Source organism: Nilaparvata lugens, chromosome 6 (assembly GCF_014356525.2).
Source record: "Nilaparvata lugens isolate BPH chromosome 6, ASM1435652v1, whole genome shotgun sequence".
In the NCBI taxonomy this organism is placed as follows: domain Eukaryota; kingdom Metazoa; phylum Arthropoda; class Insecta; order Hemiptera; family Delphacidae; genus Nilaparvata; species Nilaparvata lugens.
Window position 1 is genome coordinate 18,629,342 of NC_052509.1, and position 26,125 is coordinate 18,655,466.

General features: G+C 35.5%; 1 protein-coding gene across 4 annotated transcripts in view; it reads right to left on the reverse strand.

Annotated features, from left to right (window-relative positions):
• Positions 1-2,178: 2,178 nt before the first annotated feature.
• LOC111048887 (MOG interacting and ectopic P-granules protein 1) overlaps positions 2,179-26,125 on the reverse strand; it is a 31,723-nt gene continuing 7,776 nt past the window's right edge. For 2 of the 4 annotated variants that reach the window (XM_039430308.1, XM_039430309.1), the window contains exons 4-14: positions 25,703-25,947; positions 21,112-21,313; positions 19,019-19,202; positions 17,501-17,707; positions 16,701-16,789; positions 15,413-15,532; positions 11,744-12,046; positions 8,907-9,098; positions 6,972-7,241; positions 5,000-5,122; positions 2,179-3,542 (exon numbers count right to left, since the gene is read on the reverse strand). In XM_039430308.1, the coding sequence (XP_039286242.1) occupies positions 3,537-3,542; positions 5,000-5,122; positions 6,972-7,241; positions 8,907-9,098; positions 11,744-12,046; positions 15,413-15,532; positions 16,701-16,789; positions 17,501-17,707; positions 19,019-19,202; positions 21,112-21,313; positions 25,703-25,947 (1,941 nt within the window). In that variant the 3' untranslated portion in view covers positions 2,179-3,536. The remainder of the gene's footprint in view (positions 3,543-4,999; positions 5,123-6,971; positions 7,242-8,906; positions 9,099-11,743; positions 12,047-15,412; positions 15,533-16,700; positions 16,790-17,500; positions 17,708-19,018; positions 19,203-21,111; positions 21,314-25,702; positions 25,948-26,125) is intronic. The other 2 variants (XM_039430310.1, XM_039430311.1) reach the window with 1 other exon arrangement.

Here is a 26,125-nt window from a genome sequence, read left to right on the forward strand (position 1 = left end):
ATGTGTTTAAAAAACGTAGGTATCCTATTTACTCCCCGTTGCACTTACGTCTAATAATCTAACTGTGATTATTCAATGGCATTTTCATGCTCAAGTGTGCACCATGAAAAGATTTTCGACTGTAGTAAATATCACTTCGAATAATTTCATCACTTGTTAAGTTAGAAACATCGATGTTAGTTAAGCCTAGTTTCCATTCTCGCAATTTGTAATATCATAACAGCGAGCTGTGCCAACTTGTTGAGCGATTTCTACAACTTTATCGTCTATTGTTTCCATTTCAGCGCAAACTGCTTGAAAGTGGGTGCAATGACAACTTGGAAGCTAACTTAGCACTTGACCTGAGACCTTCCTCTAGAAACCACGAGCACTATAAAATATATGACCAAAACTCCCTTATTTTTGGGTATTTTCGGAAATCTGACTAAAGCTTGTAGTTTTTGGGTGGGGATGTTGGATTCAAATCTGAAAACAGAATATTCCTATCTTTACATTCTGGACAATTTCCATTTCTACAAGTTCCCGTCATTATAGATCTCTAGTCATGTTTCAGCGCTCAATCTGTGGTAATGGAAACTAGGCTTTATAAGGCAATTTGTAGTGAATCTCACTATAATTAACTTGCTGAATAAATAATTATATTGACCATAATTTGAATAAAATTTTCATTTTCAGATCTCTTCAGGAAAGAGTTGGAAGCGTCTCGAGGACTTCTGCTGAGCCACGATGAGGAGCTGAAAGTGCGCGAAGACATGTTCAGTGAAAGTGCTAAATGTGGCGCAGTTTCCGCCCTCAAAAATGGAGGCAACTGCAATCCACACCAGGACATTCTAGCCGGCAGTTTTCGCAAACTGGAGGTTGATTAGCAACTTATTTAACAACCTCAATAATCTAATTTTATAAAATAAATACCTATATATTTTGTTACACGTTCTCTAGAATAGACTACTACGATAAAATAAGTTCAGTTTTCAAAGTATAGCAATTTATTATAAAGATGATATCAATCGTAAATCGTAAGTTTTGATAATTCTCGCTTAGGATGGCTGATCTTCGAGTTGAGCTATCTTCAATTAGACAAAATAATTTTAACCAAACATTATGATGTGTTTAAAAAACGTAGGTATCCTATTTACTCCCCGTTGCACTTACGTCTAATAATCTAACTGTGATTATTCAATGGCAGTTTAATACTAAGGGTCATATGCTGACACTACGTTTAACGCTAATCCACGTTCACTTTCAGATATGGTTACATTTATCATAATGTGTTACGGGGTTTAAACAAATAGCTTACGTTTCTCCATTTAAACCGTGTATCTGCATACGGGCCTATTTTATTTATTTATTTATTCATTTATATTTTCTACAAAGTAACACTGATTGGGAGAGAAAAACTAAGGATACTCCTATGATAACCAATGAGGGTAGCGGATGACATTTATTTAATCAGCGTTTAATCACGGATGATTTCAGTATTCGTACGTGCAACCGCACCTTAATCCTGCTGTTTATAACAATTGAATGTTAGAATGCAAATTTTGAGTCAAAGCATTGACCTATCCGATTTTGTAAATTATACATTTCATTTTTTATAGCTTTTAGCTACGAACTTACATGTAATTAATAATGCTGTATTTGTTTGGTAATGCTAGCTTGAAAATAAAAGTTATGATTGCGAATGGTTCCTGTTTGGATTTACAGTCATTTTTTCCTACTTTGATTACTTCTACGTTTGGTTTCACTAAGCTCGGTCAAGACATTTGAACTTGGTCAAACCAGTTAAGGATTACAAGTGCACTGCAATATAGATGATTTCCAGTGCACATATGTGAATCTTACCACTACCACCTAGATTTACAAACATTTAGGTGGCAGTGACCCGGCTTGATCATGTTCAAATAATGTCTCGGTGAAAGCTTGGTGCCGGATACTAATGTTTAGGAGCAATTTTAGGTTTGTGAATTACTTTTTACAACTACTGTTATTATCGTATATATAATAAAAATCCGTATTGTATTTACAACGTACTCAACAAGATTATTCAACAACAACCGAAACATTATGTATCAAGGCTTTGGAATATTATCAAAGTATGCATCTTTTAAAATTTCAACGTGAATTTATGGAAATATTAATAATTGAAAAATTCTGATTCAATATAATAAAAACCCAACATAATGAATGACGAGTTATTATTTGAAGAACAACAAAACAAAATTGTTTATAGATTTACAAAAATATATTTTACACTAATGCAGCTTATGAAAAGAATTTTATTCAATACTTTATGAAGCATTTATAAAGTTGTTGTGCACATAAAATAACATGACAAATAGCATTACAAAAAACTTGGAAATCCAAATCCAAAGTACCCTTTTCAACTTTTTTTTTAATTTTTCACATGTTCAACTTTCAAATCACTTTCAAATGAAAATTATGTGATTCACTTGCAAATAACTTTCAAGTTGAAAAATGTTGTGAAAACCAATGTTAAAAAGAATACTTTGTTTTTTAATTTTTATGTAAATACAGGTAGCCCTAATCCAGAAAGTGAAAAACTTTGGAGTATAAAATGATCACAAAATGAAATTTCACATAATAAATAACAAGTGTTAATCCTCATATAAATAGTAAATAAATCCAATAGTAGTATTATCCTCATTATTACAATATATAATCATATCAATATTACTTATTTTACATAGCTTAGCAGTCCGTTTTATCTACAAAATCATTATATTATAATTATTAATATCTTCATAATCATCATTATAATCACTGTAGACGGTAGAGTAACCAACCGCTGTAACACTCACGCGCACTCTTACACCTCAACATCAAAATATTATTATCATCATCATCATCATTATGTATACAATCAATGCTCGGCCTCTTCGCAACTACCTACTAATTAAAAAAATAACTCAACAGGTTTTGGTCTTACTAGTGAAGAATCTGAAAACGCCAACTAGACTGTATTATAAACACCGTGAAAATACAGGGCAACTAATCCATTGAAATCTATTCACAACGTCGCTTCACCGACACGAAATAATCTTTCATCAGATATTCTAATTTGCAATTTGTCTAATATCGATATATTCGTAGTAATTAATTGTTATGTCTGTGTAAACGTTTGCACAACTACTCCCTCATCTTTCATCCGCTTCTCTCTCTCTAGAATCGCACACATGCACACTCACTCACTCCACGTGATCACTAAGAACGAATCGACCATACGCTGGTTGTCTATAAATGATATACCGCATATTAAATTTAATTGAAAAATGTTTATATTTAAAAACAAAATATATAAAAACTTCTATTCTCATTGATGAAACAAAAAAGTGAATCGTTAAAATTAAAACATCGACGGAATACGTTACACATCAACTGCGAGATAGACGTCACTTTCTAGAATAATATTCAATTCGCAGCTGGATTCCGCTAGTGTTGTTGTTGAAGTGGTTAGCCTATGTGTATCAGATATTTATGTGTAGAATTTCATCCATCAATTAGCACAGTACGTTGCATTAGATCTGAAAAGAAGAGCATCCAATCATTACAAACAAATTTATTATAGCTACAATATCATAAAAAGATTAGGCAAAACATTAATACGCCATACGTCAATACTTTTGCCAATACCTACTTTTATTGGAACACGTTTATTTGAAAATATTTTTGTACATGTCACAGATATTTTTCCAAAAATTGTCAACTGAGTCACTCTATATATTTGCTTGGACTTCAAATTAACATAATCTTCAGTTTCTACAGAAAGAAAATGAATTATTTACGAATAATATTGTTTTACGAGTAACTTTGAGGAGTGATCAGCTCAGAGGTGACATCAGTAAATCCCAGATAAGCGCAATGCTAAATATAGATATGGAACCTTGGACCTATGACACTATCAAATATTTTATAAAATTGTTCATGGTGTAATATATCAATATATATCTTCCATTTTTTAATACGGGTCAAGTCAATTTTTTCAAAATCGAGGTTTTATAATTAACTGACCAAAAATTACATTATTTAGAAAGAGTAAAATTACAAAATTACCGTATCTATGGTAGGTAATACTGGTTGGTAACTTCAGGTAATACTAGCATACTACAATATCAGTATGACTTTGATAATTTAACCAAAATAAAATTGAACATAATGATATTGGGCAATCAAGTACAAAAACTGTTAAGTACAAATTGAAAAAAAATGGGCTCTGGTGTTTTTACCACTAAAAGTCCAATTCATAATCAACGACTGTAACGACTCGAGCCGCTCGGCTACATCTTCTCTACATTGTATAGTTACTGGGCTGTAGCTTTAATACTATATAATCATAGAGAAAATATAGCATAAGAAGATATTCCATGGTATAGGGCGTCTATGTTCAATTTTCATTGTTTATTTATTTAGATGATGGCAGATACACAACAAATATAATAGCTCATGAGTCTCAAATGCCTACATATACACTGTACATTTCCAACTTCTTTGAGATGTTGTGCAGTTTTCGGTCAGGAGAACATAAGTTTGTCTTATTGTTAACTCAAGCCGATAGTCCAAGTAGTTATTTTTTGTAAAGCTATGTGATACTGGTAGTTTCTCGTAATGTGACGTTCTTACAATCTCACCCGGCAATAACAGTAATAATAGACAGTAGTCGATAGTTATCGGCTTGAGTTAACAAGAAATCGGGTTGAAATTTGGAACATAAAATACGTATACCATGGGATATCTACTTATGCTATTTTATCTCTATGATATAATGTAGCCGCATCCGAGCGGCTAGAGTCGTACAGTCGTCGCTTAGCAATTGGATTTCAACTCCACTACTATTATTAAAATTATTGTTGAAAATATAAGACTTTTAAGTTGTATTTCTTTTTTCATTTTTGGAATCATTGTGAAAGTAATTATAAATTACTGAAAATCACAATGATCCTCCAAAAACAAAATAGGTAAAAAATTTAGATAAGGTACAAACCTTTCCTTTGCTGGACGAAGGGTTGAGTCGACCGGCTGGTCCAGGTTTTGTCTTGGAGCGAGGAGGGTGGGGAATGATTGTTATCTCATCATTTATCTTCAATGGTTTCAGCAGTGATTCGCTCTGAAAACACAAAACAACAGGTTATCAATCAATTTAAGTCTATTTATCAGCAAAAGCAATTTTAGCTGCATTGTCTGCTTCAATTTAGATGTTAAAGCATTCATACTTCATATTGGTTGATTATTAATGTAGATGGAAGGTAATCATAAAATATTATCCCATCACTAAAACATGCAATCACTTTAATGTAGATGGAAGCAATCATACTTCATATTGGTTGATTAATAATTAATGTAGATGGAAGGTAATCATAAAATATTATCCCATCACTAACATGCAATCACTTTTTACTCTAAAAATAAATGAAGTTCTCATTTTCAGATGATTATAAGATTCATAATCTACATTAGTCAAAAACTCGAATTGTACAGGCTAGATTTCCAGTTGTAGCCTTTTTCTTCTTATCTTATGATATATTCTCACGTTCCTCCCAAGATAATGTTGAAGTAAGTTCAACGTCAAATATGAAAGAAGAAGCACTATGTTTATTAGTCATAACTCCAATGTTTAGGCCGGTTGCAGACGAACCACTACTATTTTCCTTCTGTGGCACCACAAACGCAGCGCATATGGAATGCATTGGCAGGCATGGCAGTGGCACTGAAACCACTGATACTTCCACATGGCGTTGCGCGCTGTGGTAGCGATTATTTTATTTGCGATTGTGGTACCACTGGTTTGAGCACTACACTTCCCCTAGCTTCTGTACCACAATCGCACTAATGAGCGTTTTCTCAAATGTAGTGTGAAAGACTCTCTGCGTTAATTGTATTGTTCTGTGGTATGCCGGTCCCACATCCCACATGCGATAGTGGTTCGTCTGCAACCGGCCTTATTCCAGACCTACTTCTGCTTCAAATACTAGAAACAACACTATTCATGATGAATTTCAATTGAATTGGACTATGTTTCAAGAATTTTCTGAACTAGGCGTACGAGGAGTAGCAAAATCAATAGGAAAAGAAGGCGAGTGATTAAAAGAAAAGAGTAGAACAAGAAGAGTAGGGGTAGGAGATGAAGAAGATAGAGAAGTAGAGGAATGTCAAGAGAAAGTAGTAATAAGAAGAGATTATGGAGATTAGATTTCATTTATGCTCGTTACAATGTTTTTACGTAAGGAATTATTCAGTGTTCAAACACTCAGGATTAATTCTACTGTAGCTTGTAAAGATTGATCATTTTTGCAATAAATAAATTTCAATACGAAGAGTATTAGAAGAAAAAATAATAAGGTTAAAAGGAGGGGAACTCAACGTTCTTAAATGCAATATCAGGCCACAGTGAGACAGAGAAGTGTTTAAAAATGATTATATTCCAATGTTTACACATACTAGATTATTTCTACTGTAAATCATGTAGATTGATTTTTTTACTGTAACTTATGTGAAGATTGATTATTTTCCCAATATATAAGTTAAATGTGAATAATTCCAATATGAAGAGGATCAGAAGAAAAAAGTAAAAGAAAAGGTTGTTAGGAGAGGAAAAACAACATCAACAAATGTAACATTTCAACTCAAGACAAAAATTCCTGTCTCACTTGTTTACCTGTGATTATACACAATTGTTTGCACACACTATTATATATTTATACTATATATATATATATATATATATATATATATATATATATATATATATATATATATATATATATATATATATATATATATATATATATATATATATATTTAATATATTTATACTGTAACTAATGTGAAGATTGTTTATTTTGCAATAAATGCTTGTCAATAATTTATTCAATATAAAGAGGATGGTAAGAAAAATAAAATAAAGCAGAGATGAGAGGAAAACCAACATTTAATCGTGTGTCAGAGTGAGAAGTTACCTGTGAACTGTTGCCAGCAGAGGCCTGTGAGGCGGAGGAGGAGGAGGATGAGGGCACCTTCTTGTCCATGACGCGTTTGGCGACCACACTGTGCGCCGAGTAGACGTGGTTCTCGAACTGTTTGTACATGCCGAATGTGGCCGTGCAGACGGTGCACTTGTAGGAGAGGTGGGCCGGCTTCAGCGACATGTTGTGGTCGCGCGCCACGTGGTTCAGCAGCTTCCACTGGTACACGCGCCCGCACACAGGGCACCGACCTCCGTCCTTGCCCTAAACACCACAATCAACAACCAAAATTAAACAATTATCATTCAAAGACCAGCTAGTTTAAATTGAGCAATTTCAGTATCTATATTCATTACTTTTGAATAAAACTATTTTGAGACGTATTTACGATTTAGGACCGGGTTCTGGGACACTTATTGAATATAATGTACCATTAAATATATAGTTTAAAAGATCCATTGTACTTAATAAGTGTCCTAAAAACTGGGCCGTAGAGAAGCAATGATCAATTATTCAATAAAATTAAATATTAAGGAAACACGAAGAATTCGGTGCATTAATATGAATAAAATAACTTGACGACTGGCCGTAACAAAAAAAAATCAATTGAATCCTTCAATTTTATAAACTTTTGCATACAGAGTTAGAATGACGGGTATTATACAGTTTTTCTAAATCTAAAATGTTTTAGGCCTTTTGCATGAAATATCCATCACAATGGTAACGATACAAAAGATTGATAAAATTGTCATATGGATTGTAATAGTAACATTCTAGATTATAATAGATGCCATTTTTTATAACAGATTTATGAAAAGTAAGTTTTAAAACCATGCAGATCCTTCATGAAGCCTGATGTCTCAGTGTGGAGAAAAGACCGAACATCTGGTCTATACCAAGCTATATACAGTATTTGTTTCTATATTAGGCCTATTACATCATTATGTGTAACACTATTACAGGAACACAATTTAATTTTATTTGTATTTGTTTCTATATTAGGCCTATTATATCATTATGTAACACTATTACAGGAACAAGTTTAATACAATAATCATATGTAGTTCAACAATATGTTAGATGAGGGAGTCCCAAAATCTTCCATCAGCCAAAGGAACACGTATTACCTAATTTCAATCATAGTAATAATGTTTTTCTGCAAGTAAAACTTTACATTTCTAATTTCTGATATACTTACAAGAATAGTTTATTTCGCACCTAGAGCAGAAAATGAGATATTTCCGGCTCGAAATCGGTTTTCAAGTCAGAGGCCGTAGGCCGAGGACTAGAAAAGATTGAGAGCCGGAAAAACATTTTTGCCCGTGGTGCGAGCGATATTTTTCGCCACACTACAGGTATTGCTGACAAAATAAATAAAGAATACTCGTTATCGTACCTATCTCTTGATTTTAGTGGTAGAAGATTTGCAGTCAGGATTTCAGATTCTTTTAAAATTTCACTTGGAATGTCACGGGCGTCGTCATCTTCAAGCATTTTTGAAAATTCGGAATGCGCTAATCAACAATAAATAATTGAATAAAAATGGTTGCGAAGCGAATGCTGAATTAGTTTGATTCGAAATTCGAACTGAAATAATGGCGACTTCAGATGAAGAAAGTTGACACTCGCCCGATCTAGTGGATGACTTATTAACTACGGACTTCAATGTTAGCGGCTGGAAAGAGTACTCTGTTGGAAACCTTACGTCAAACGAGAGTCGTCTGCAAACAAGGTCTTTCAGATCTATGTAGGGACTGGAATACAGCTGCTTTCTGTGCAGTGTGGCGAAAATAATTTTTCATGTATTTTGATGCCCTATAAAATTTGAATTCACTTTATAAATTTGAAGGTTTTGACCTTCAAAAAATTAAATTTGTTTGAAAATAGTGATTTGTTGAATAGATAGAAAGAATGAATTGAGTGGCTGACCTTGTTGGCAGCCTCCTGCATGCTGGATGTGACAAGACCGTGCGAGCCGAGCAGATGTCGCTCCAAGCCCTGATCGGTGAAGAAGCGGAACTGACACTTCTGGCAGTTCAACGGTGGCCTGTTGTAGATCATCTTCGGGTGGATCTTCACCTTATGGATCCATTGCATGTGATTCCTCAACAATTCCAAATCCTGTACACAAATAGCAATGCATTGAATCACTAATCTCAATTCATCCAAGAAAGAGAAAATTCAAATGAATAGATTGTGGAATATGGCCCGGTATTAAAGACTGTTATTAAATCTAGTGGACCATCAAACCTATATATTTAATGGTCCACTAGATTTAATAAGAGTGTCCTAGTTACCAAGCCTAAGTCTAAACTAATATCTAAAAATTTTACATGAAAAGTTCAAATAATACCATCTAGTCTAAAACAAGAGATTGTTTAAAAATATAAGCTGCACGGTAAAAGAAAAATTTTGCCAATGAAAATGTTGCAATTAATACAGCCATGAATCTCTTTGATACTGTATAAGGGAAAAATATATGGAGATTGGGATGAATCTTCAGATGATTCCCTCAGAATATGATTTAGCTAAGCAGTGAAGAAATAACATCCTTCAATCTGCTAGCAATGCCTGATGGTGGGTTCAAATTCCACTGGTAGGCATGGACGCTCGATCATCGTATCATCTCATTCCATTAACCAAAGACCTTAAAGAGATATAGACCCACAATGCATATGCCTTCCCAATGATAGCTCTTACTTGAAATTGAAGGCCTCCATTGGGGTATTTTAGCACGAGATAGTATACATATATATTTGTAATACTATAGATTACAAAGGCATTGGTATGTAATAATCTTATAGGTTGTCCCCTCAATGGCCGATTTTAATTCCAAGTACGACACTAGCGCTGCATGAGAGTCTACGCATCTTTAAGGTCTTTGCCATTAACCACACACTAACTAGAAGCTTATATAAGCACTTTCCACAATAGAAGAAAATGTACTACTACTACTACTACTATAGAAAAAAGTCGGCATTAGTTTAGGATAAGGGAAAAAAAGATGAACGTTTCTCGTAACTCAGTGGTTGTGACAATTCAAAGTACAGTACTTTTTCAACATTCCTACACATAATGTTAAAGTCAAGTTACTGACCTTGATATATAGGTCGTTAACAAGTACTCCTACTCATAGGAATTACTTTTCTACTGAATTTCTCTAGTTCTCGTCTACTGACCTTAATATATCCGTCGCAAATTTCGCAAATGACGAATGTGGCCTTTCCGCTGCCGAGCGGTCGGCCGGGCTTGCCGTGGGTGGGTGCGGAGGCGGAGGCGGCAGCGGCGGCCATGGCGGCGGCTGAGGAGGAGGCCGACGCCGAGGAGGAGGAGGCGGAAGCGGCGGAGGCGGAGGAGGAGGCCTGGTGTGGTCGTGGCAGCGGAGTGATGGAGATGCTCGGCTGCTGTTGCAGCAGTTTGGCGGCCGCCGCCTGACCGGGCTTGCCTGTCGCTGACGTGCTCACGCTTGTCGACGACGAACTCTGCAACAAATACATAACAAATTCAAATGATGTCGAATTGAGAACAGCCCCATTGAAAGACACCCAACGGCACATTGGGTTCGATGAAGAAGTTGATTTGAAAATGCGATTTATTGAAATGAAAACACAAATGTAGAATATAAATACACTTGCTGACAATAAAAATAAGAAAAACAAAAATTTGAATTGTTAAATAAAAAATAAATTTGAACAAAATTCAAACCACGATGACAAGAACATCACAAAATCATTAAACTGGACAGAACTATGTTACTATAGTCTGCTACTAAATAAACGTCAAATTAAATAAGTTTCCTCAAAATTACAAAAAATATAATTATACGTTATTAAGTATGGAAAGTATTATATACTTAAGGAAAGTATATTATTCCTTTATACTACATGAAAGTATTTCTTTCCACTCATCTTCTCTGAATCACAATTTTCTTGTTTTTGTATTGACCTTAATTTAAGTAAATTCCAACATTCTTGAATATTATTAAGAAGTAAGTATACTGTCGAAGTATTGAAAATAAGTCCAATATTACTTGAATCTCTTTGATACTGTATAAGGGAAAAATATATGGAGATTGGGATGAATCTTCAGATGATTCCCTCAGAATATGATTTAGCTAAGCAGTGAAGAAATAACATCCTTCAATCTGCTAGCACTGCCTGATGGTGGGTTCAAATTCCACTGGTAGGCATGGACGCTCGATCATCGTATCATCTCATTCCATTAACCAAAGACCTTAAAGAGATATAGACCCACAATGCATATGCCTTCCCAATGATAGCTCTTACTTGAAATTGAAGGCCTCCATTGGGGTATTTTAGCACGAGATAGTATACATATATATTTGTAATACTATAGATTACAAAGGCATTGGTATGTAATAATCTTATAGGTTGTCCCCTCAATGGCCGATTTTAATTCCAAGTACGACACTAGCGCTGCATGAGAGTCTACGCATCTTTAAGGTCTTTGCCATTAACCACACACTAACTAGAAGCTTATATAAGCACTTTCCACAATAGAAGAAAATGTACTACTACTACTACTACTACTATAGAAAAAAGTCGGCATTAGTTTAGGATAAGGGAAAAAAATAAACGTTTCTCATAACTCAGTGGTTGTGACAATTCAAAGTACAGTACTTTTTCAACATTCCTACACATAATGTTAAAGTCAAGTTACTGACCTTGATATATAGGTCGTTAACAAGTACTCCTACTCATAGGAATTACTTTTCTACTGAATTTCTCTAGTTCTCGTCTACTGACCTTAATATATCCGTCGCAAATTTCGCAAATGACGAATGTGGCCTTTCCGCTGCCGAGCGGTCGGCCGGGCTTGCCGTGGGTGGGTGCGGAGGCGGAGGCGGCAGCGGCGGCCATGGCGGCGGCTGAGGAGGAGGCCGACGCCGAGGAGGAGGAGGCGGAAGCGGCGGAGGCGGAGGAGGAGGCCTGGTGTGGTCGTGGCAGCGGAGTGATGGAGATGCTCGGCTGCTGTTGCAGCAGTTTGGCGGCCGCCGCCTGACCGGGCTTGCCTGTCGCTGACGTGCTCACGCTTGTCGACGACGAACTCTGCAACAAATACACAACAAATTCAAATGATGTCGAATTGAGAACAGCCCCATTGAAAGACACCCAACGGCACATTGGGTTCGATGAAGAAGTTGATTTGAAAATGCGATTTATTGAAATGAAAACACAAATGTAGAATATAAATACACTTGCTGACAATAAAAATAAGAAAAACAAAAATTTGAATTGTTAAATAAAAAATAAATTTGATCAAAATTCAAACCACGATGACAAGAACATCACAAAATCATTAAACTGGACAGAACTATGTTACTATAGTCTGCTACTAAATAAACGTCAAATTAAATAAGTTTCCTCAAAATTACAAAAAATATAATTATACGTTATTAAGTATGGAAAGTATTATATACTTAAGGAAAGTATATTATTCCTTTATACTACATGAAAGTATTCCTTTCCACTCATCTTCTCTGAATCACAATTTTCTTGTTTTTGTATTGACCTTAATTTAAGTAAATTCCAACATTCTTGAATATTATTAAGAAGTAAGTATACTGTCGAAGTATTGAAAATAAGTCCAATATTACTTGAATATTCTTTTATAGAAAAAACTTGAAAATCACTCCATACTCCACAATATTAATAAAATATTGTAAATTATCTAAAAGTAAGGCATTCCAAGAAACTCACATTTTCTTATTAATCTGTTCGAAAAAAACATTGTTATTGGAATAACAAGACCAGACAAATACGAAATAAAAAATAAAAATTAAAACAATTATTTAATCACAACATTTTTGGGACATTGATGCCATTTTCAAGTGATATGAAGAAAGGTGCAAAGGCATCAATGTCCGAAACATGTTGTGATTAAATAATTCAAAAAGGGTACTGAGATTTTTCTTTTTCTTTCTATTTCTATAAAAAGTATCCCTATACAGAAAAGAGATAAATACGAATAATTATGTTAGTCATAAAATAGAATAAGGCAACTACAAAATGATACTAGACTTTTATTGAATGAGCATACATTCATTCAGAAAACTCAGTCACTTGTTTCACTTGTAAAAAAAATTTTATACAAAATGAAAAGCCGCATAATGACTGTTATAACTGTTATTTATATGAATGATCAGCACACCATCGCACTAAACATCAAAGATGGTGTTTTAGAAATGAACATTACCGTTTCAATAGGATTCCAGATGAAAGTAAGCAAAATGAAACTTGCTTTCGTGCAAATCAAGCATTTAAATGAAGGGAAAGGGGTGTTTAATAAATCCATCAAACAATGTTCCATGTAGAAGAATTTTTCAAAAATAATTAGCCTTCCAAATTCAATAGGATTTTTAGAAAAAATCAATAGAAATTTTCAAAAATAATTAGCCTTCCAAATTCATTCAGATTTATCATAATTTCAATTTCTGTCTATTTTGCAAGAAGGGCATATGGTTATGGGAAGTATCATTGATTCTAACAAGCACTTGCATAAAACGATTTCAACCAAAAACACCCCGATTAGAATATCCACCAGTTTCAGGCAAAACATGCAGAGGTGTAGTACTAGAGGATTAGAGGAGACAACACTGGGGGCAGTATAGTGAGATTTACTTCAAACTGTCAGCAGCTTTCCTTAAATAACATCTACGCTCCTCATTCAACAAATGCTGACAGTTCAAAGTGGATATCACTGCAGGCGATACCTGAATGGTGATGTAATTGGAGTTGCCTGATGAAGAGTGGGCTGAGGGGGGCGGCAGACGAGAACCACCCCCATGAACCGCCCCCGTCCCACCCCCGGCCACGTCCTTATTTCCAACCACCTATATAGCACCAACGCAAACATCACTTTCCCATATTTGTTTCAGTTATTCATTTCTTGTTAAGAAGAAAACATTTATGATGTTATCCTGCACTGTGGTTTAGACGCCTTCTAGTGACATTTCAAGAGGAACTGGACTTTAGTGAACTCTTCACTTCAAACTGTCAGCATCCATTTTCAGCATCCCATACAGCTAACGCTAACATTTAAAAGTGAATCTCAAAATTGAATAGTTGTAGTCAAAAAAATAAAGTTGTTTTCGACTTTCTATTATTTTCAGAAAATTCCAATCATTCATCCCTTCATCATCAGACAAACTATAGCAGGCAATAGTTCCTGCTAAAATTGAACTGATTATAGCCTTTCTGGTTGTTTATTGGGTGCTATATTTTTTCTGATGATGAAGGGATGAATGATTCTATTATTTTCAGAAAATTCCAATCATTCATCCTTCATCATCAGACAAACTATAGCAGGCAATAGTTCCTGCTAAAATTGAACTGATTATAGCCTTTCTGGTTGTTTATTGGGTGCTATATTTTTTCTGATTATGAAGGGATGTATGATTGGAATTTTCTGAAAATAATAGAATCATTCATCCCTTCATCATCAGAAAAACTATAGCACCCAATAAACAACCAGAAAGGTTATAATCAGTTCAATTTTAGCAGCAACTATTGCCTGCTATAGTTTTTCTGATGATGAAGGGATGAATGATTGGAATTTTCTGAAAATAATAGAATCATTCATCCCTTCATCATCAGAAAAAATATAGCACCCAATAAACAACCAGAAAGGCTATAATCAGTTCAATTTTAGCAGGAACTATTGCCTGCACCCAATAAACAACCAGAAAGGCTATAATCAGTTCAATTTTAGCAGCAACTATTGCCTGCTATAGTTTTTCTGATGATGAAGGGATGAATGATTGGAATTTTCTGAAAATAATAGAATCATTCATCCCTTCATCATCAGAAAAACTATAGCACCCAATAAACAACCAGAAAGGTTATAATCAGTTCAATTTTAGCAGCAACTATTAATTGCCTCCTTTATTAGTCACTGAATTATTTTCATTGGTACTGTTATGACAAGACTGAACAAGTTAATATAAAGATAAACAAAAATTGATGAAAATTAATTTATGAGCATAAATTATTCGAATATCTTCAATATACAAATTATATTACTCCTAAGAAATCAATAAAGAATAGTGAACTCCCATAACTGGGAAATGAATAGATGGAATTATTCCAGAATTAACCGTAAAATATGTACATAATTTATTAAATCAATTTATTTCATGATACTCAATTTTAAATGTACGGTACTCTAATAATATAATCATTGATTCTAACAAGCACTTGCATAAAACGATTTCAACCAAAAACACCCCGATTAGAATATCCACCAGTTTCAGGCAAAACATGCAGAGGTGTAGTACTAGAGGATTAGAGGAGACAACACTGGGGGCAGTATAGTGAGATTTACTTCAAACTGTCAGCAGCTTTCCTTAAATAACATCTACGCTCCTCATTCAACAAATGCTGACAGTTCAAAGTGGATATCACTGCAGGCGATACCTGAATGGTGATGTAATTGGAGTTGCCTGATGAAGAGTGGGCTGAGGGGGGCGGCAGACGAGAACCACCCCCATGAACCGCCCCCGTCCCACCCCCGGCCACGTCCTTATTTCCAACCACCTATATAGCACCAACGCAAACATCACTTTGCCATATTTGTTTCAGTTATTTATTTATTGTCAAGACGAAAACATTTATGATGTTATCCTGCACTGTGGTTTAGACGCCTTCTAGTGACATTTCAAGAGGAACTGGACTTTAGTGAACTCTTCACTTCAAACTGTCAGCATCCATTTTCAGCATCCCAGACAGCTAACGCTAACATTTAAAAGTGAATCTCAAAATTGAATAGTTGTAGTCAAAAAAAAATAAAGTTGTTTTCGACTTTCTATTATTTTCAGAAAATTCCAATCATTCATCCCTTCATCATCAGAAAAACTATAGCAGGCAATAGTTGCTGCTAAAATTGAACTGATTATAGCCTTTCTGGTTGTTTATTGGGTGCTATATTTTTTCTGATGTTGAAGGGATGAATGATTCTATTATTTTCAGAAAATTCCAATCATTCATCCCTTCATCATCAGAAAAAATATAGCACCCAATAAACAGAAAGGCTATAATCAGTTCAATTTTAGCAGCAACTATTGCCTGCTATAGTTTTTCTGATGATGAAGGGAAGAATGATTGGAATTTTCTGAAAATAATAGAATCATTCATCCCTTCAACATCAGAAAAAATATAGCACCCAATAAACAACCAGAAAGGTTATAATCAGTTCAATTGTAGCAGCAACTATTAATTGCCTCCTTTATTAGTCACTGAATTATTTTCATTGGTAGCCTACTGTTATGACAAGACTGAACAAGTGAATATAAAGATAAACAAAAATTGATGAAAATTAATTTATGAGCATAAATTATTCGAATATCTTCAATATACAAATTATATTACTCCTAAGAAATCAATAAAGAATAGTGAACTCCCATAACTGGGAAATGAATAGATGGAATTATTCCAGAATTAACCGTAAAATATGTACATAATTTATTAAATCAATTTATTTCATGATACTCAATTTTAAATGTACGGTACTCTAATAATATAATCATTTTTTCTTCAAGTTGATACTTTAATTGATTCTACAGTTCATTTCGTTCATTACTGCCTACTAGAAAACAATGAAAATTTGAACCAAACAATACGGTCAGGTCTGAGGAGGCTACAATGTTTTAATACATGAGACTTAATGATTCAGAAATAATGAATTGATAATAGAGGGCACACTAACCTGATAGATTTGGTTGCTAGCAATTTGATACGAGGTGGGCAGCAACACTTGAGGTTGAGCGTTTGAGCCAGAGGGTCTGTACACCATACCTACAAACAAACAAATTCAACAATACTCTTTTCAAAAATAGAGTCAATAGTATTATTGAGAAATGTAAGAATCAATACACTTTATTCATATTATAGTTAGCCTATTTGAAGTTATTCAAATGTGTATTAATTCATTTTATATTTTGTAATACTGATTCTTGAATTTTACTTGTTTAAATACTTGTTTTTGAATGCATTGTATGACAATTTTCGATATGGTATGTATTACTGTTAATGACAAATAAATATGAATATGAATGGATACATGAAATGAAGTAAATTCTAGGAATAATTGCATACAGTTATACAAGAACTTCGAAACTTTTTCATTTGACTGGAATAATTGCATACAGTTATACAAGAACTTCGTAACTTTTTTATTTGACTAGTTCTTGAGTCGTGCTAGTGTGAGTAGAGTCTACGTACGATACATAATGAATTGATTTCAATTCATAAGTGGCTACCAGCAAAATATGAAATATATCAGACAATATGCAATATGAAATATTATCAGACATTATGTGAAATTATAATCTTGATTTGGAATGGACTAAGTTAACTATGTTGTTAGGTATGTAAGTTTAATTAATTTGTGAATTTAGAGCTGAAGTATTATAGCATTTTTTATAATTTAATCTAATCATAAGTTTTATTATATTATGTTCTTAAATACAAAATAGGTGACGATGCTGATTGAGTAGGCCTACATACCGGGCCGCATCTGTTGCGCCATGGCCTTGTGGTGAGCGGCGACCAGCATGTTCTGGTTGGCGGTGCGACTGAGGTCAGGCGTCCAGCGACTGGACAGGTTGGGTCGGCCACGCCCACTCGACGCGCCCGGCGCACGACCCATCATCGCGTTCTGCGCCTGCGCCAGCATTGCTGCGGCCGCTGCCGCCTGATTTGCGCCCAAAGAACCTGCAACAATAATACATTCGAAATTGGGAATTTATCGGATCATAGAAGGGAAAGGTAGAGACGGCAAGTTGATAAAAATACTACCACGTTATTTTTACTGTACTCATCTATCATAATTTTAGTTTTACATTAATTTATAGTTTATTCATGAACAGTGCTAGTTTGTTTAGTACCACTATGTGTATTGTTACTTCGTGGAAATTAAAATGTTATATAAATAAATAAATAACGGCCATGTTACATGAAAAATCGTGAAAAGTAACGTAATAAGACAACCTGTAACTTGCCGTCTCTCCTTCCCTGTCCATTGACCGTTTTATATACAGTATGGGAAGTACCTATTGTATTGTATAGCTAAAGCTTTCAATAGCTTGTAATATTGTGTAGCTTGCAATTCCTTAGCGGCGTTTCGAGACGCGCGTCTAGAGACACGTGGTTTGAGCCGCCGCGGCTAGATCATATAACCTATAAATTCATTTGATTAGATGACTCATTGGATTTTTATGCAGTATGAACATTATGAAATCAAGTGAATTGAAAGTTTTGGCTACTATATTGCTTTTACGATTCACATGTAATAATGAGTCATCGAATCTAATGAATTTATAGGTTATGTGCTCTAGCCGCGGTACCGTTAGTAGAACTATTGCAGTCGCCACTACAATTTGAAACATAATTTGATTTTATTTCAATTTAATTATTCATTTTACAGAAAAAAACCGAGAACGATACAAAGATACAAGTGAATGAATACAAGAACAATAACAACAATCATAACATATTAATTTAGTATGTGGTGCAAAATTGAGAAGGAATGTGAATGGGCGTTTACATTAGTCAAGTTTACTAGAATTAAATATTTGTATAAAATAAGTTTTTGTATTTTTCAAACTTGAAGTCAAGTTTACAAGAACATACATAAACTTGAACCTACTATACCAATTTAGACCCTTCTCCAAGTTATGTAGATTCTATTTCACTTTTGGATTCTATTTTAATTTTGAAGGTACAATCTAACCTAAAAATGGGGGAAATGGGATAAAAACAATTGTCAGGAAATGCAGAATGTATAAAAACAACTAAATAGAAACGTGTGAAAAGTAAGAAGAAAACTTACAGATTAGATTTTTCAATTAATAATTATACTCTTTTGAAACTATGGACATTTTAATTAAAGTTTTCCAAACCAAGTAAACTTGACTAATGTTAGCGCCCCTTAAGGTTATGCAACAATGGTTACACATATACTAGAAAATCCTTCAATAGATGAGAGGGTAAAAAATAAATGAGGAATGATTTGATTTGACTGACCTGGAGTGAGCTTTGGCAGAAGAGGGTGCTGGTGCGGCGAGGTGCTGACAGTGCCGACGCTCTGTCCCTGCTTGAGGCCTGTCATGGCTGCCTGGTAGACGGCGCTGCCCGGCGTCATGGCCGGCGGCCGGTTGCGCGGCACTCGCGGGATCTTCGCTGGCGGCTCCCAGTCCAATGGCGGCTCCTAACCAACCAAACAAACAAACAGGTGTTAAATATTGGTTTACCTACCTAAAACTCTACATCTACTCATCTCTCATCATCATATCATTTGTTCTTGTATTTTGTTTTGCAAATGACTGAATTTGTAATTGAATATTACTCACAAATAAGCTTGACATTATATGAGCCTCACCTTCAGCAAAAAAAAAAAAATTTTACATACCTTATACACTAAACACAATAATACAGAATGTTTTCGAATGAATGAACCAATGTCAAATATATTCAAGTGTAATAAAGTGTTTTAATAGGACTACTTGAATTGTTTGATTATTTTAGAAATTACTAGTACCCTTTTGAGAATTTAAAAAAAAACAATATCGAGCACTCATGCTATTTCCAAGTGACAAAATGCAATATTTCAAGCATTTCGGCACTAAGAAAGTGCTCGAGACTAGTTGTGTTTGTGGAAAAAAGTATAAAAAGGCTACGTTTAATAATTGCTATAATAATTGAAGATTCAAGTGTTTCTAACATCAAAAAGTCAAATACCTAAATTACAGGCATAATACCAAAGTTAAGAAGATTTAAAATTACAGTACGGTAGTTTGATAAGAGGAATTAAGATCAATTTTATTGTACCAAACACCATGGTAATAAAACAATCAATGATGAAATACAAAATGTATTCATGTATTTGTTTATGGAGACAAGTAAAGTAGCTAGAACATTATAACGTTGTGCTAAACGTCGGCAAAAGTAGGCTTGTAAGCCAAAGTGGAGAAAATTCCTCGTCGTGGATCCTCTCATGTCATTACGCATCATTTTCTTTCTTATTGTCAATTAATAATTAAAATAATAATCATAATATTTATTCATGCATGTACATTTCACATTCAATGTTTCGCATTTGTCAGTTACAATAAAAAATCATACAATTTGTCAGGTCATGAAATGTCCATGAATATTTGAAGTCAAAAATAAAGATGACATCATCTTAAATATTCCAATTTCACTTGGTTCATTTCAAAGTTTTCTCACACTGTATATGAAAAAGAACTCCCATGAAAATGTAAAAACATCTCTCTTGTAGCCAATTCTTCAGTAGTTTCTGCTTTTTGAAGTGTCGAGAATTTCCACTGGTAGTGCGTTCGATTCACATGCTCTGGCTTAGCTTCAAAAATCTTGTTCGATGAGGTTGGAGTCCCAGCATATTCATTACTCGTGTGTTGTAGCCAAGTACGGTAGCGCCTGAAGTCCACTCGTCCTTGCGGGAAAATCTATACAATGCAGCCTCTAGCATATACAGACATGGCAACGGCAGGATCTTAGCTTTCCTGAATAATTCTCTGCATGGGGTCCTTGGTGGCTTCCTAAACATGATTCTCAGTAGCCGTTTTTGTACTTTGAAGGCCATCAATGAAGCGGGTTCTGCACCACAGAATATCAAGCCATACGTTAGAGCTGGCTGATATTAACTCTTGCTATTGCTCCACTGCCCGTTATAACATGGAGCTCACTATAGTGTGTAACTGTGTACCTGACAGTGCATGAGCTTGCAACGAAAGATTGATGCCGTGAAACTTGACGAAATGAATGACACAACATCCCATTTATTTCAGTATCTCGAAGAAATTGTCAAAATAGGCACTTAACGAACTGATACGTTAGAAAAAGATAGTAATACAATCGTTCTATCTAGAGTGGCAGCAGTAATAACTTGACAAACTGAGACCCTCCCGTTTTTAGTTCTACAATCGTTCTATCTAGAGTGGCAGTATTAATAACTTGACAAACTGAGACCCTCCCGTTTTTAGTTCTATCCAATGTGGAGAATTCATTTATTGGATAGAGCTAACAATACAAGTCAGAAAAAACAGGCTATTGCCCAAAACTTCTTCTATTAGAGTATGAGTGATGAGTGAGTGTACCTGATTGCGTTCGGGCCGATACTTCTTGGCGCAGGAGAGCAGATGCCTGGTGAGCTTGCCCTTCTGGTTGTCCTCGAAGGGGCAGCTGGGGCACTGGTGGAAGGCGGGTGCCCTCTCCAGCCGCCCCCGTACGTTGTGCTCCGCCTCCATGTGGAACAGGATGTCGTGCGGGCTGCGCACCTCCAGTGTGCAGAAGTTGCATCTAAACAAAACAAACAAAACCAACTCACCAAACTGAATTCAAATTCATATTAGTTTCATACACGAAATTTATAAACGTGTAACTGAAACCTTACAAGTATTCAATAAATGTTATCACTTATAATAATACAATTATTCAATAATATTTCCACGATGGAGTTAACACGATTTGAATCTGAGATGGAGCCTTCCCTTTTGAATTGTTCATTATTAGGTAATGAATATTATATTATGCAATAAATCAATCTAATATAGATTGTTCTTAGGTTGTAGTATAGCTAATAGATTGGGTAATTTCTTAGAACGTTCTCAAATTATAAATGTACAGCAGTGTCGGTAAACTGGAACTATAGCCGATTCACTGAAGGTAGATAGCGTCACCTACCAAACAATTTTAGCTTGCCGTTTATAAAAACTCGTTCACTACTTATACGAACAACATACATTATAAATAGGAATTTTCACTCAAATCATTACCGGAACTTCCAACCATTCATGGACGATGATTAGTAAAATGTACGATACAACATTAAAATAAACCTCTGAGAATTTTATACTGAAGTCAAATCAATTCAAACACACATTTTATGATACTATACTGGAATAAGGCTCATCCATTCTGTCAAGAATTATTTGTAAAATGTCTTTGTTTTTGGACTGAAGAGTACAATTTGTGAAAAGGTTAAAAATTTAAATCATTAACAGATTAACTACCGGTTGCACGTAGGTTTGTCAAATTCAACTGTCATTAAATAACGTCATCAAACCAATCAAATGTTACAATATCCAATGAGAGAAGCGGAACACGTCATTTATTAGTGGCCAAATTGAAGAACCAACGAGAGAAGCAGAACACGTCATTCATCAGCGGTTCAATTCAATAGAAGTAAAATAGTTGAATGTAGAATACTAGAAATGTAGAAGATTCAATAGTACTCTACTACTTCAATTCTACAAATTGATGATGACTTTTTTGTAATTGGCCTACTACAAATAGGTAGTACTAGCTTTTTACTAGCTAAAACTGACCGGTTCACATTTAAATCTGCAGCTTGGAGGCAGGAATACAATCCAGATCTATGCTTTTCCTCATGTGATAACAAGGGCCAACCACTTCCAATCACCAGACGAGTTCTCTCTGACTTTCCAAACAGTCAGCATCGTCCAGTTCTCATAGAAATAGGTCACCAGGTCCCACTTGTGACTTCCACACCACATCCAAGATGGAACTTCCAAAAAGCTGACTGGGAAAGGTACTCAAAAGAACTTGATAAATGCCTGGGTTGGATACCTCCTCTAAGTAAAAATTATAAACGATTTGTTGGGGCAGTCATTAGTACAGCTAAAAAGTGCATCCCAAGAGGATATCGCAGAGAATATATTCCAGGCTGGTCCCAGAATAGTGATGAACTTTATCAAACCTTCTTGGAGACGGGTGAGCAAGAGGTGGCAGATGAACTCCTTCATAGTCTTGATGAGGCAAGAAAACAGAAATGGATGAATGTGGTTGAGAACATGAACTTCCAAACCTCAAGTCGACAAGCATGGGCTCTTCTAAGGAAATTGGGCAGTGGAGCACCCATGGAAAGACAAAAAGCAGATGTCTCTGCAAACTCAATAGCATCTCACATAGTGGAAACATCCAGAGCACAAGTGGACAGAGAACACTCGACCAAAATTAAACATGAGCTGAGCCAACTTAAGAGACAGGCAACAGAGAGTGAATACAGTCTACCTTTCACCCCAGAAGAAATCGCATCAGCTCTCAAGCATGTAGCTTCTGGAAAAGCACCAGGATTTGATAGTGTAAACCCAGAATTTCTAGTTAAATGTGGAAAATATGCAAAGGTATGGCTGGCTAAATTCTTCACTGATGTTATGCAAACTGGCAATGTACCCAAAGAGCTGAGGCAGTCAAAGATTATAGCAATTTTGAAACCAGGAAAACCAGCAAACTCAGCAAAAAACTATAGACCAATTGCATTACTGTCGGTGGTGTATAAACTACTGGAGAGGCTAATCTATAATAGAGTATGCCAGAAAATATTTGAAATCATACCTGTTGAGCAGGCTGGGTTCAGACCAAACAGGAGCTGTGTTGATCAAGTTCTATCACTTACAACATGCATTGAAGCTGGTTTCCAGAAGAAATTGAAAACATCTGCTGCCTTTATCGATCTATCAGCAGCTTATGACACTGTTTGGAGAGAAGGTATGATCTATAAGCTCCTAAAAGTGATCAAGTGTAAAATAACAGCTCGTCTTGTGAATAATATGCTGAGTGATAGAACTTTCAAAGTCATCATTGGATCTGATATAAGCTCACAAAGGAAACTTAAGAATGGTCTGCCTCAGGGCTCAGTTCTTGCCCCTCTCTTGTTCAGTCTGTATATTGCTGACATGCCAGAAACCTTGACTAGAAAACATGGCTATGCTGATGACTGGGTATTATCGACACAGTGTAAATCATTTGAAGAGTCAGAGGAAATTCTTACAGATGACTTGAGAGAGATGGGTAGGTACTTTCGAAGATGGCGTCTCCAACCAAATGCCAGTAAAACAGAAGTTGCATGCTTCCACCTGAACAATAGAGAAGCTAACAGAGAGCTAAGAATTCAATTCGAGAATAGAAGCCTTAAACACAATAAGGCTCCAAAATATTTGGGCGTGATACTTGATAGGACACTTTCATTCAAAGAGCACCTAACAAAGACAGCAGAAAAACTAAAAACCCGAAACAATATTATGCAAAAACTTTGTGGAACATCATGGGGAGCTTCAGCATCTACATTACGCTCTACAGCCCTAAGCCTTGTCTTTTCAGCTGCTGAGTACTGTGCTCCAGTCTGGATGAATAGCTCTCATGTTCATAGGGTTGATGTTCAGCTAAATAACTCAATGAGAATGATAGGTGGTGTTCTAAAATCTACCCCTGTGGAATGGCTCCCGGTGTTGAGTCACATCCCACCCCCAAATCTTCGACGCATGAATGCCCTTACTAGAGAGTACAAGAAGATACAGGAAAATCGAAGCCTGCCAATACATGAGGATATACAAGATGCCAATCAGAGACGTCTGCAATCTCGTAAGCCACCGGTTAGGACGGCAATTACAGCCTTAGATTCAGGTTTCCGTATAACTGAGGCCTGGCAACAAGCGTGGTCAGCAAAGCAGAACATTGACATCCCATTTGTAACCAAAAGGCCACCAGGCTTCGATTTGCCTCGTAAAACATGGTCGGCATTGAATAGGGTACGAACTCATCATGGTAGATGTGCCTATCTGATGCATAAGTGGAGGAAGGCTGACTCCCCTTTCTGTGAGTGTGGAGCAGTCCAGACTGTGAGACACATAGTGGAGGAATGTCCCAGATCAGCATACACAGGTGCACATGAAGATTTCCTGGTGGCTAAACCAGCATCAATAGCCTACTTAAATACCCTGGAATATTGTTTTCTTTTTTTTTCGAATTTTGTGATCATAAATGTGTTGTGTATACTGCCATACGCTAAATAAATAAACTAGCTAAAACTATACAAATTAGCGGACTTCCTTGAAAGATGAATATTGTTTTATGTATATTATGTGAAATATGATGTCTGTTGTGTTTGTGTACATGGAGTAATTAGTAATATTAGATAGATTAGATATTAAATAATAATTATTAGTAATATCATAGAAAACAATAGCGTAAGTAGATATCCCATGGTATAGGGCATTTATTTTGCAACTTTTACTGTTATCTCAAGCCGATTACAGTCGATTTTTACTGTTTTGTTGGGATGAGAGTGTACGAACGGCACAGTATGAGAGACTAGTATGAGCGTCACACAGCTTCACGGGAAAGAGCTAAGGACTATCGGCTTGAGATAACAGTATAAGTTGCGACATAAACGTCCTATACCATGGGATATCTTCTTACGCTATTGTTTCTCTATGGTAATATTTAATAATATTACAAAACTTTGACGTAAGCATTACATATTCGTAAGTGCGATATCTGTGTTCGGTTCTTGTGTATGACACACTGCATGAGCGCTGCTTCCTTGAAGCAGTTCCATATGAAGAAAAAGAATGACAGAAAGAACCAGGTCAATTTTATCAATGAAACTTCTATATTTGCTTTTTTGAGTCCGAGACAATCTGTAAATCACTTTACTCAATTAAACCACTATGTTTGCTTCAATGAGCCTGAGACAATCTGTAAATCACTTTAATCGATGAAACTACTATATTTGCTTCAATGAGTCTGAGACAATTAAGTAAATCACTTTAATCATTGAAACTACTGTATTTGCTTCAATGACTCTTGGGCAATTAGTAAATACTTTACTCAATGAAACTACTATATTTGCATTAATAAGACTGATGAAATTCATTGGATGCATACCTGTAGACATAGTTGCGCATATGGGGCGTTTCAAGATGATGCGCCATAGCGAGCTGCGACTCAGTTTTAAAGCTGCAGAACTCGCACTTTTTGAGCTCCATCTTGAACGGCTCGTTGTTCTCCTTGCTGAACTCGAGTGTCTTGAGCAGCGAGTTGATCGCCACCTGCACGTCGGGTGCGCACTTGCTGCCCTCGCGATCGCGCTTGCGCTTCTGTGAGCGCAGCAGGTCCGTTTGCACGTGCTCCTACAAATCACAATCCAAACAAATCAGTATTCACTACTTATAAGTCATGAAAACCATTAGGCCTACATTCAAATTCAAATTTATTTTCCAAGAAACATGATACACGAATATGAATACAATATACAACATAATTTTGGAAAAATCCTGCTAAACTATCCATCTGTGTGTACATACCAAT